General features: G+C 39.6%; 1 protein-coding gene across 1 annotated transcript in view; it reads right to left on the bottom strand.

Annotated features, from left to right (window-relative positions):
* Positions 1 to 2611: 2611 nt before the first annotated feature.
* Positions 2612 to 13410, bottom strand: part of stac (SH3 and cysteine rich domain) — a 125953-nt gene continuing 115154 nt past the window's right edge. Inside the window, exons 10-11 of the mRNA XM_043688836.2 lie at positions 12198 to 12335; positions 2612 to 4963 (exon numbers count right to left, since the gene is read on the bottom strand). Coding sequence (XP_043544771.1) covers positions 4865 to 4963; positions 12198 to 12335 — 237 coding nt within the window. The 3' untranslated portion in view covers positions 2612 to 4864. The remainder of the gene's footprint in view (positions 4964 to 12197; positions 12336 to 13410) is intronic.

Raw genomic sequence — 13410 nt, 5'->3', positions numbered from 1 at the left:
CAATCTCAAGTGGTCAGATCCCTGGCTGGTTAAAGTTGGCAGTTCTAACCTTAGATCTTGGGGCCATCTCTGGAAGTTAGCCATATTGAGCTGGTTGCTTGATTTACGGTTGACTTGAAGTGGTAGACATCGGAGCAGAACCAATTACTGCCTGTAGCAGCAGATTTCTAAAGGTAGAAGAGTAGTCTGCTGGTGTGGCTGTCAGTAACAATGAGAATTGATTGCCCTGGTGGCCACTCAGCAAGGTTCACAGAGGAGAAAAGGATTCAGGGTCCCAGAGAAGGTTGGCGGTAAAGACAGAGTACAAGGGAAGGAGAGAGCATGGGAGGGTAAGGTTCTTGCCATTCATGACAATGAAGAATACATTAGGGATGACCCAGTAGAGCTGATCCATGACCAAGAGCATAGTAGACACACCGAAAACATCTACAGTTCTCCAATTAAAAGTTTCAACAGATACTGTGGCTCCCAAAGTCATAGATTAGTTGATAGTGGTGCTACTGAGCCATTCTTGGTGATGGACTTTGAAATTGTCATTTCCATAAATCATAACCTTGAATCTACTAAAACTTTATTACTCTTTTATGGGTTTTTTTCAAAAGAGCTGCAGCCACAATGACTATGGTGTAAATTCAGTGGCTGTGTGGTGAGAGGGAGAGAGAGGGATCCTAGATGAGTCACAACTGATGAGTTGTCAAGGAAGCTTCACAAGGATGGACCTGACAGGGAGAAAATGCATTTACGAACTGAATCATAATCTTCTGATCTCCTCTGACCTATTTCAGACTTTAAAATGATTGGGAGAAAAGATAGCATTTTGGTGAGAGGCATGTTTGTTTCCTCTCCTTTTAAGAACAAAGAAGAACGAAGGTTAAAAGCAAGTTTAATCTTGGTCTGTGTATGGTAATAGAAGAAGCTATCCTAGTCAGCTGAAATGTTTACATGTCACAGTGGACTGAAATCCGCATGTATACAGTTTGGGTTCGAGTGCTAACATATTGTGAAGTTTGAAGGACCACCCAATAATTGTGTTGCAGATCAAGGACTCTCTTGCTCTTAATGCGAGCAGCCAATTACAGAGGAACCTCGATTATCCGGAGGACTTGGGCAGGGAGTATTTTGTTCGGTTAATCGAATGCCGGATAATCGAATGCCGATAACATTGTTAGCCAAGCACCGGACCTTGCAATCTTGTTTGGATAATCTGAAATTCGGTTAATCAAATGCTGGATAATTGAAGTTCCTCTGTACTGGCAAAAGGAAACAGGACGAAAGAATCTTAAATAAGCTGCAAAGCCATGGACAAAAGAGACGAACTCTAGAGGTGAGGTGAAAGTGACTGCTCTTTAAATTACAGCAGCAATAACCCACATTAAGGATCCTAGCAAAACTGGAGTCATTGAGGATCAGGGCGGGGGAGGAACCCTTGCTGGTTGGAGTTTTACCCAACACAAAAGAACATGATTATAGTTGCTGCAACTCAGTCATTCTAGCCCCAAGACAACAATGCAGGAGTTCCACATTTCTAATCAACCCATCTAGATATGTTATTACACACCCCTGGAGCAACTGGGACTTGAGCCCAGGAATCCTGGCTCAAAGCTAGGGACAAGGTAAAAACAAGGACTGCAGATGCTGGAAACCAGATTCTAGATTAGAGTGATGCTGGAAAAGCACAGCAGTTCAGGCAGCATCTGAAGAGCAGGAAAATCTCCTCTCAAAGGTAGGGACACTACTGCCACAACATGTGAGCCCCCGAAAGATTAATCAGAGTAGTGTCCTAGACCCTACCTTTTGTCTAAAGCTGGGAGAGAACCTGAAGTTGTCCTGATCATCTTTGTTTCTGCAAGCCTTCCAATGTATTGAACAATGGCCAGCTTCTAGGTTTCTTGATTACACAAGGGTCAGCCTTCAGATCGGAGGCTTTCCATTCTGGAAGAATGCTTTCTGCTATTTGGAATGTGGAAGCAGAACTGAATGCAGGGTTGGCAGGTTCTTAAAAAATAGTGTCAATATCTGCCTTTGCATCCAGTGATGCTGAGGTTGGTGTCTCGTAGCACATTCCTGTGCCAAGACTGGATAGGCCCTGTGCCTCAATTTTGCTAATTGACCAGTTGGTGCAAGATCATGGTCAGCTAGCTGGATTTCTCCAGTTCAGCAACAGCAGTCCACCTCAATTAATTGAGTCCACATTGTGCCTTATCGTATCTTTGAGACATATTGAAAGAACATGTCACAAATTAGATTATGACCAGCATTCTAACCAATATACACACAATACATGGGCAACTTTGTATGTCAGCAACAATGTTAATGAAAATGACAATGTGGATAGGGAAATGCTTCAAAGAAAGGTCAGTGATGAATACTTATTCAACATGTAAACACGTTTTCTTTTCAGGATATGCAGGGAATGGTTTGTTTCTCTCCTTTTTTATTTCACAAAATTTCCCTAAGCGTGATCTGTTAGACCCTCTCATTGCTACAGAACTTGGATGGTAAATTTGCCTTCATTTATTGGATTTGAGTTCACACACAAAGAAAGAGAAACTCTTTGTTTGGTCTAGCACAGAGTAATCAAAAAGCATAATTGTCATATGACTGTTTAAAAGTAAACATTTATCTTTTATTGATTAATACATTATTTGATTTCCAATAAGTTTATTTTTATTAATCCTGAAACATCCAAACAGTTCTAGAGAAATGACTCCCTCATAGGCTGGCCAGTTCCATTGATTTTCAGACCATACATTGAGAATGGTGAAGCATACAGTTACTTCTACAGTTCAAGCTACTAAACAGTCAGGAGTTATCTTATTACATTCATTCTACAAAAATAATCAGAGAAAACACATCTACAATTAAAAATATAAATACTTGAATTCTGCACAACCTGTTCTCTCTTTTATTTTCATTCTCTTAATTTCTAACATTTTAATGAAATTAGTAAATTTATTTTAGCTTTTTTAAAATATTAAACCTTTTAATATCTTTACCACATATATTCTTTCTATCCATAGAAATCCTATCTCCAGAAATATGACTTTTCAACTGGCCATTAGTGAAGTTTAAAGACTGGTTTCACACCCAACAAAATTGCTCACAATTCTTAAGTGGACTTGGTTGTTAAAAACAGATGACTAGTTTGACCCCTAATATAAAAAAAAGCATCATATCAGGTCCAGCATCTGCCAAATATTTAACTATTTAATACTGCCTCCCAGAAGCACACAGATGAGATTTCAAATAGGATTGTAATAGTTTCAGTTAAAAAGAGGCCGTTACTTTTCAAATACTTTTGAAAATCCTTTTTCTTTTTTTTCATTTCTCGGCTGCTCTTTGAATGGACTTTACTTAAGTCAAGAGAGCAATTGAGCAACCTATCCCTTTACCTTTATCATTGTCACTGACAGCTGGGAGGAAGCTGGGAACAATCTAGGGATTTGCACCAATTTTCTTAGATCTCTTATGAGAATGTGCTTGACTTCCACACACTCCATTTTGCAATGTAGCTGAAACCAAATACTCATCATCTGGGGGCAAATTATTTTTGGTAGTAGATTTTGATCTGTAGGTAATCAAGTATCTTTATTTATATCAACCCAGAAATAAATTTTACATGTAACTAAAAATGTAAAGCATTTTGCTAATTTATGTCTATAATATATATTATGGCATAGTGGCTCAGTGGTTAGCACTGTTACCTCACAGTGCCAGGGATCTGGGTTTGACTCCACCCGCTGATGACTGTCAGTGTGGAGTTTGCACATTCTCGCCGTGTCTGTCTGAGATTCCTCTGGGTGCGCTGGTTTCCTCCCACAGTCCAAAGATGTGTACGTTAGGCGTATTGGCCATGCTAAATTGCCTGTAGTGTGCAGGTTGTGGGATCATGATGGGATGCTCTTTGGATAAGTCAGTGTGAACACGATGGACTGAATGGCTTGCTTCCACACAGTAGGGATTCTCTGAACATTTGACCAACCAAACGAAAATATCCAGATCGATTTTAATAACAAAACAAAGGTACTTTTCTGTTTTGTGGTGCCTTAATTGTTATGTAAGTGATGACCAGTTTCTTTCTCTAGTTATACTGGCATCAATGTAGATCAGACCATCTTCAAAAACTGCAAGCTGCTACAAATGGAAATTTTTTACTCCAACATTATAACGTTAATATATATAGCATTATATAACGTTAATTTATATAGCATGAGGAAAGTATAATTCCCATTTAGATGAGAGGCAGATTTCTTTTGGTCAATTAAAATTGACGATAATTATGATCCTAGACTTCCAAGTAAATGTGTTTCAGGCAGATGTGTAATTCTGTGAGCTGTTCAAACACCAGTAAGGCAAATAATTTTGGGATTAAACTATACCTCACCTTAGCCACAAAACTCTATGTTGGTCACAAGATAACATAACCAGCAAATGTGATGCAGGAACAGCTGTCCTTTGGAAAAAAACATAGTACAACACATACTTATTGAGCACACACACAGTTTTTAAAAAATCCCCATATTGGATTAGCTACTTTCTATTTGGATGCCAATAAAGTGTAAATGGACAATATAGACATTTAAGCTGTCCTTGCCATTGTCAAGTTTTATAGAGATAGGCTTTTACCAAACCTTCATACAACTGCAGATATTCTCTCCAGTCTGGAAAATGAATGCTAAGATTTTCAGCATTTGGGTTTCATGAAGCAACTCTGAACTCCTTCATTGACTCAACATGCTCTTTTTAGCAGTCTGACAGTCCACAACGGACCACAAGATAATTCATCTTTGCTGATAATGTGAAACAAGGATGGCAAGTACCACAGGAAGTAACATCACCTTCACTACATAGATCCAATGTCACATCAGATATTGACAAGGATGTCAAGTGGCACAAAACCTTTCTTCTTTCCACTGCACACTTTAATGAATCCATTGGTTTCTTCACCCTTGTCCACACAGATCTGCAAATAAGAGGAAGTGTTAAATAGCAAGTTGCAAAAGATTCATGTGACAACATTAAAACCATCAACAATACTCCAAATACTAACTTACATTAGTTGTGAAAATATAAATGCACATGTGATAGATGGTTTAATGCAAATCAAATCTGCTTCTCTTTACTCCAGTTTGGAGATGTTACAATACCAAAGGCTAATCATCTGATCTGAAAAACTTAGTTGATTTTAAACCACACAGCCTGTACAGCAACCTGGAGGAGTGAATTTGTACAATTTGTTTCCATTTGACTCTCTTCTGCAGGTAACAGAAAAAGTGCATTGGCAATCTTCTGTGAATATGTTCATTGTCTGGCAACCAAGATCAACAAAAAGAAACTAAAACTTATAATCTAACAAGCCAGATTTCATTCTGGGATCTGACTTGTCCAATATTACCACATTACAACAATTTGCATTAACACAGGAGCATTTAAGAGGTTTAAATTGCTATTGTTTTATTTGTAAACTATACCTGTTCTTTGGCTTAGTACAGTTGATTTTCAAATATATGTAACATTGTCTATTGGGGGCATACTAGCAAATCACTCTAAATGTTTCTGGATGATGCCATTGCAGTTCACTCCAGATTTCTCAATATGATGCCGTGATGGATGAGGCTCTACACTGAGAGGATAGGTTTAGAAATTACTTCTAAGTGATCATCTATGTCAAACTTGAATATTTGCAATAACAGCAGTGTGGCATTTTATGGTTCAAAGATGGTATAGTGCAAATATAAGGTTCACATTTTTAAAAGGTACAAAAGTAAAGGGTTTAACAATGGTAAATGACCTCATGACCAAGCATAAATGGCTGTGAATTGCAGATTGAGCAGAAAGCAGCAATTTGTATTTATATTGTGCCTTAAATGCAGTGAAATTTCTAAAGACACATCACAGGAGTTGACTGTCCATAGCTGTGTTTTTCCTTTGAAAGGAGTTGTGGATTATAAATCTATACACTCTAGCAAAGGATTCTGCTACAATTAGTTTTCAGTTTCAAAGATGGAAAGTGGACATGTGAGGACCCAAATGGCAGGTGACATGTAGGTATCCATTCTGTGCCAGACATTTGCCACTTGTCGTGCTACTAAAGGCCCCATGATAGACCTCCAAGCTTAAGGTACTTAATTACATAAAATCATGGAACTATTTGAACAGAAGGCATCATTTGGTTCATTATGCTTGTGTTGGCCAGAAAAGAGTTATCAAGTCGAATACCACTTTCTAACTCTGTCTTCTGGTATACAACACTTCAACTGCATATCTAAGTTCTTTTAAATGCATCGAGGGGTTCTGTCTCTGCTACTCTTTTAAGCAGTGATGCTCAGACCCCACCACCATCTGAATGAGAAAATTACTCCTCAGCTCTCCTCTAATCCTCTACCATGACTTTAAATCTAAGTCTCAGGTAAAAATCCCTCAGCCTCCTCTGGTCTAAAGAAAATATCCCCAGCCTGTGCAATATTCCCTTACATTTAAGATTAACCAATTCTAGTAACAGAGATGGAAATGTGTTGCTGGAAAAGCGCAGCCGGTCAGGCAGCATCTAGGGAACAGGAGAATCGACGTTTCAGGCATTAGCCCTTCCTGAAGAAGGGCTAATGCCCGAAACGTCGATTCTCCTGTTCCCTAGATGCTGCCTGACCTGCTGCGCTTTTCCAGCAACACATTTCCATCTCTGATCTCCAGCATCTGCAGACCTCACTTTCTCCTCAATTCTGGTAACATCTGTGTAAATCTCCTCTGATTTCTTTTTAGTGGGCCATAACTTTCTTGTAATACAATAACCAGAAATATACACAGTCCTCAAGCTAAACAGAGCATAACCTCCCTGCTCTTACTATATATGCCCCAGCTAATAAAGGTATATATTCTGTATGACTCCTTAATCAGCTTATTTACTTGCTCTGCTACTTTCAGGCATCCATGGACATGACTCCAAAGTCCCTTTCTCCCTCTACAGCACTCAGTCACCTATTATTTATTGCATAGAGGACGACTGCTGTATCTGTGGGTCCTACTACCACGATTTCAGTCACCTGTGGTTTACCACGGCCCGAACATATGACATGGAACATTCCAGAACCAGGGACCAGGGGGCTGACGGGGAGGTGAATTTCCCATTTAAATGAATGGGTTCGCTTCTATCCACTGTTTGGGGCATCGGCATTAGGTCCTGGAACATATCCCCCACAGGTACAGGGGACTATTGTATTCCTTTACCTTATTTATCCTCTCCAAATGCATTGGTTCACACTTCTCCAGACTGAATTCTATTTGCTAGTTTCCACTCATCTGACCAGTCCACTTATCCCTTTCTGCAGTTTACAGCTTTCTTCCTCATTATCAAAGACAATTTTTCTATCATCTGTAAACTCTTAATGATGCTCTCTGCATTTAGGTTTAAATCATCAATATTTACAATAAACCAGGGATCTCTTGTTGAGCCTTCTAAAACCACTGGAAACAGCTTTCCTCTCACAAAAACATGTGTTGACATTTTGGTTCTTTTCGATAAGTTAATTCGGACCCAACTTGCTACATTCCCTTAGATCCATCCCTTGTCTACTTTTCTGACTAGTTTGTGACTTGGGATCTTATGAAAATTATGTTGATGACATCAAATGTGCTACCGTCATCAACTTTCCTTCGTACCCCCTCAAAATATGCAATCAAATCACTTGTAGGAGGTGGGGTTCCCATGCTCTCAGTGCTTGTCCTTCTTGATGTTTGAATTTGTGATTTTGGAAGATGCTGTCGAAGGAACCTTGGTGAGCTATTCCAGTGCCAATCAAGTGAGCTGTTTTGTCCTGGGTGACTTTGTTGGATCTGCACCATCCAGGCAAGTGGGGCGTTATTCCATCACACTCTTGACTTGTGCCTAGTTGCTGGTGTATAGGCTTTGGGAAGACAAGAAGGGATTCACTTGCTGCAAAGCCCTTGCCTCTGATCTGCTCTTGTAGCCATAGTATTTATATCATTGGTTCTGGTCGATGTAACCCCCAGAATGTTGATAATGTGGCATCTAATGATGGTAATTCATTGAAAGCCAAAGGGTAATAATTAGATTCTCTCTTGTTTGAGACACCTAATACCTAGCACTTTACCTGTATGAATATTACTTGCCATTCATTAGCCCAAGCCTGGATGTTTTCCAGGACTTGCAAGTGGACATGGACTGTTTCCATATTTGAGGAGTCATGAATGGTGCTGAACATTGATGTTTGCACAATAAACATCCCCACTTCTGATATATTAATGATGGGAAGTCATTAGTGAAGCAGCCAAGGGTGGTTGGGTCTAGCATGGAGCTCCTGTACAGCGATGTTTTGGAATTGAGATGATTAAGTTCCAACAACCACAACCAATCTCTTTTCTGGTCGGCATGAATTCGACCAGTGGAAAGTTCTCCCCCTGATTCCCAATGACATTTGCTAGGACTCCTTGACGCTATACTTCATCAAATGCTACTTTGGTGTTAAGATCAGTGACTCTCAGCTCACCCTGGGTGTTCAACTCATTTGTCCAAACACAAGTTACCCTTTTCTACTCTTCCCTTATTTCCTTATTATGTGCTTTATGTACTTATAAAATAACTTTAGAATTCTCACAATTTTATTTGCCAATATTTTCATGCCTTCTCTTTGCTTTCTTAATGTCCTTTTTGCTTTAACTTGTGCTTTCTATACTCCCTTAGACTTTCTGCTGCATTAAACGCATGGTATCTGATAGAACTCTCCTCTCTCTACATTTGGCAGCTGGGCTGCTCTTCTTTGTGAGAATGTATTCATTCTGAACCCTGATTATTGTCTACTTGAATGCTTCTCCTCTCTAATTCTAATGATCATTCTGAGTTGTTTCCTGTTCACCTTTGCTAAATCTCACTGTCTTTATAAAACTGGTTGTTCCTAAAACAAGAACTTTTGCTCCTGGTCTACCATTGTCCATTTGCAAAACCACAGTAACCAAATTATGATCACAACCTCTAAAATGCTATCCAATTGATATTCATTCTACCTAGTCAGCCTTATTTCAGGTACTACAGATACCACCTTTCTCAGAACTAATCCCATTGCCTAGGAATTGAAAGTCTTCCCTCCCACCATCCACAGACTTCTGCACCAGCTCTTCAGTAATGTATAGAGAGAGACTGAATAGACTGGGGCTAGTCTTCCTGGAGTGTCAGAGACTGAAGAGGTAACCTTATAGACATTTATATAATCATGAGGGTCATGGATATGTTGAATAGCCAAGGTCTTTTCCTCAGGTAGGGGAGTCCAAAACTCAAATTCAAGGGCATATGTTTAAGGTGAGAGAGGCAAGATTTAAAAGCGACTAGAGGGGCAAACTTTTCGTACAGAGGTTGGTGTGTATGTAAAACAAGCTGCCAGAGTCTGTGGTAAAGGTGAGTACAGTTACAACATTTAAATGACGTTTGACAGGTACATGAATAGGAAGGGTTTAGAGGGATATGGGCCAAACGCTGGCAAACGGGACTGGATTAGGATGGTTGGCATGGATGAGTTGGACCGAAGAGTCTGTTTCCATGCTGCATGATTCTATGATTCTGTAATAAGTATCCCTATATCTAACACATGCAATGAGAATAATTTGGAGATTACTGTTGTTGAGGTTATACCTATTAATTTATTTCCAGCTCCCTAAAATCTGTCTATACAGCCTCATCCCTCTTTCTACCTGTACTGTTAGTATCAGTACAATGTTCAGTCTCCCCTTCAGAATATTCTGCAACCAGTCGGTGATTTTCAGATCTGGTAGTAGAGAGATAATGCACCACCTTGGGATCACACCTGCAACTACAGAAATGCCTGTGTTCTCCCAGCTGTTGAACTTCTTTTCCTTTCATGGAATTACTGAATTGTTACAGTGCAGAAGGAGGCGAAATGACCCATCATGACTGCCCTCGTTCTCTGAGCATTTTCTATGGAATGCTAATCTCCTGCTTTTCCCAGTAATCTGTTTTTCTATTAAAATAATCATTCAATGTCCTCATGAGTGCCTCAATTGAACCTTGGCCAATAAAATTCTGGAATAAAATGTGAACATAATGGTGACCACATAACCACTTTCAATTGCTGTAAAATGCTATTTAGTTGTATCACGTCCTTTCAGGAATCATTACCTGATTAATTAGGGTCTTTCAAAGTTCCACAATATCCTCTCACCATTTACAAAATTCTCTCAAATTTTCTATCATCTACAAACTTTGAAATTGTCCCCTGTACACCAACACTCGACCTTTAGTATATATAGAGAAAAACAATGGGTCCCAGTTCAGACTCCTGGAAAACTCTACTACAAAGAGTGTAGTAGGACTCTTCATCAGGACTATGCCCGAAACGTCGATTCTCCTGCTTCTTGGATGCTGACTGATTGGCTGTGCTTTTCCAGTACCACACTTTTAAACTCTACTACAATCCTTAGTCCAGCCTACAACAATAGCTAGTACCAATTACTGTACATATCCTAAATGTTTTGTATCAATGTTGCTATTGTCCCTTTCATTCCATCACCAATAACTTCCCTCAAGTCTGTGGCACCATATCAAATGCCTTCTAGAAATTCATGGAGAAAAGGTTCAGAAAATATTTACAAAGATGTTACCGGGACCAGAGGGTTTGAAGTATAGGGACAGGCTGAATAGGCTCGGCATTTTTCTCCCTGAAGTGTCAGAGGTTGGAGGTTGGCCTTATAGAGGTTTATAAAATCATGAGCAGCATGGAGACTTTGAAAAACTGGAGGGCACAGGTTTAAGGTGAGAGGGGAAAGATTTAAAAGGAATCTGATAGGTAACTTTTTCTTGCAGATGGTGGTGGAACATACTCAGAGAAAGTAGACAGGGCAGGTACAATTGTAAAATTTAAAAGGCATCTGGTTGGGTGCATGAATAGGAAGGATTTAGAGGGATATGCGCCAAATGTCGGCAAATGGACTAGATCAGTTTAGGATATTTATTTTGTGTGGACAAGTTGGAACGAAGGGTCTGTTTCCATGCGGTATGACTCTATGTTACCCTCGATCAAGCCTCTTCAAAAGACCCCAGTAAGTTAGTTAGACATAACTTTTTGTCAACAAATTAGGCAGACTGTTTCAAATGAATTCACAATTTTCCACGTGACTATTAATTCTATCCTGAAGAATTATTTCTAGAATTATTCCTTACTGTTAAAATTTAAGTCTGTAATTGGTGGGTTGGTCTTTACAAACTTGCTTTGCTGACCTGCTTCCTCCCCTCCTTCCATTGTGCTTTTCCATTGATACCCATTTGATATACACAACCTCACTTCTTATAAACAAATCCTACCTCTGCACCACCACCACCAACCACCAGGTATTATACTAGTGCCACATCTTGGTGTCTACTGAATCAATCCCATTCCCACTGCAATGTTACCAGCACTGAGGGGAGGTGTCAGTTGTTCCATTCAGATAAGGATTAATTGATACTTTTAAGTGGCCAGTTAAGGATGGTAAATAAATCCTGACTTAGCCAATGGTATCCAGATTCTGTGAAAGAATTTAAGATAATTGATGGAAGGTTAAGGGTCACCTCCAGTTACCTTTGGATTTAGTTTACGCTGGTGATGGTCATGCCCCCTTCTCCTCCTTGCCAGGTCTTGCCAGCTTGGCCCTGGTGAGGCCACAGCCTTTCATCCAAGTCTGTTTCTACCGCAACCCATCTTCCTCAGGGACTTACTGCAGTCTCAGCAGTGGGCACCACTCCTGGCTATAACTGCTAGGACAAGAGAGCTCCTGGTGTTTAAATGACTTGAGGGCTAGTTGGCCAAAAGGAGCGGGTTCATTTCCAGCTTTTATACTAACATAAAATTCAGGTCCGAGAATGTAGAGCTGCCATTTCTGCCATACTTTAAGCACCATATTGGTCCCTGTATGCTCCTTGGCATCCAGAGAACTCCAGATTGGGGAGTAATTTTATCCTTGTGAGAATACACTTGTTCTGAACTCTCCCGATTTACCTTCAAGTAGCTGCTTCCAGTTCAAGTTTATCAAATTAGATGTCAGCCCAGTGAAACCAGCCTTTCCTAATTTAGAGATCTTACCCCTACTCTACCTTATTCCGAATCCATATTTTACAATTAGTTCCAAATAAAATTAATTTGGAAAGCAATCGCATAAGCTGTATTTTTCATTAAGAACATTGGAAATAAAATGACCTGATTTTCTTTCACGTTTATCTGTCCTTCTTCTTTACAGCCTGAGAATGGTTTGGTGCATCTGAAGACCTTCTCACCCACCAGCACTTTCTGAACAAACGTTGCAGGAAAATATCCAACACGATCAGCAATTTTACCCTGGGAAATAGAAAAGATAAATAAACAATAAAATGGATAATTTCACATTTTTCCACTGCTACAGTAGGATTGGTATATAATGTCATGGCTATAACTTTGACCCAATAATGACAACTTGGTAAACTCCTCATTGGCACAACTGTGTTGTCACATTATCTCGTGAGCTATTGACAGGGAGATGTACATCATGTGACTTGGGCTCTGTCTATTTTTGTTTTCCATTTAAGTCAGTGACTTGGTTTCTGTAGATCTTCTGTGGCAGAGAATTCCATAGGTTCACACCCTCCGAGTAAAGAAATCTCTTTTCATCTCTGGTCAAAATGGCCTGAGACTATGATCTCCTGTCCCGTCAACTCAATCTCTCCTCATACAACAACCTGTAATCCCAAACATCACTCTGGTGAACCCTTACTGCACGTCGTCTATGCCAAGTAAAAGTTTTCTTAGATAAGGAGACCAAAATTGCACACAATACTCCAGGTGTGCTCTCAACCAGGCCTTGTAGAGCTGGTGTAAGACTTCCTTGCTCCCATACTCAAACCTTCTGACAATGAAGGCCAGCATATCATTTGCCTTCCCAAATGTTTGCTATACTTGTATGCTTACTTTCAATGATGGGCATACAATGAAATCCAGGTCCTTTTGTGCACCAACATTTCCCAACTTATCACCATTTAAGAAATATGCTGCCAGTCTGTTTTTGCTATTGAAATGGACAACTTCACACACATCCACATTACACTCCATATGCCATTCATTTACTCATTAATTCAACTTGTCTAAATTGCCTTGAAGGTTCTTTACAATCTCCTCACTACTCACAATCCCACTTAATTTTATGTACAGGCTGTCCCCTAGTTGCAAATGGTTTCTGTTCGCGAATCTATTTGCAAGTCAATTTGGATGCAAATAGGAACACAATACAGGATGATACAAAGTAAGCATTCGTAAGTACTGGAAAGATTTGTATGTTTCATCTTTAAAATTAAACTCCTGTATGGAATTGCATTTTTAAGTACAAGCATTTGTAAGTCCAACATGTGCAAATGAGGGACCTGCTGTAGTTAGAAACTTG

Source organism: Chiloscyllium plagiosum, unplaced genomic scaffold (assembly GCF_037043375.1).
Source record: "Chiloscyllium plagiosum isolate Xiang-an unplaced genomic scaffold, Cpla_swu_hap1 HiC_scaffold_4, whole genome shotgun sequence".
NCBI lineage: Eukaryota > Metazoa > Chordata > Chondrichthyes > Orectolobiformes > Hemiscylliidae > Chiloscyllium > Chiloscyllium plagiosum.
The sequence above is the reverse complement of the archived record's forward strand: the minus strand, read 5'-3'. Positions and strand labels throughout refer to the sequence as shown.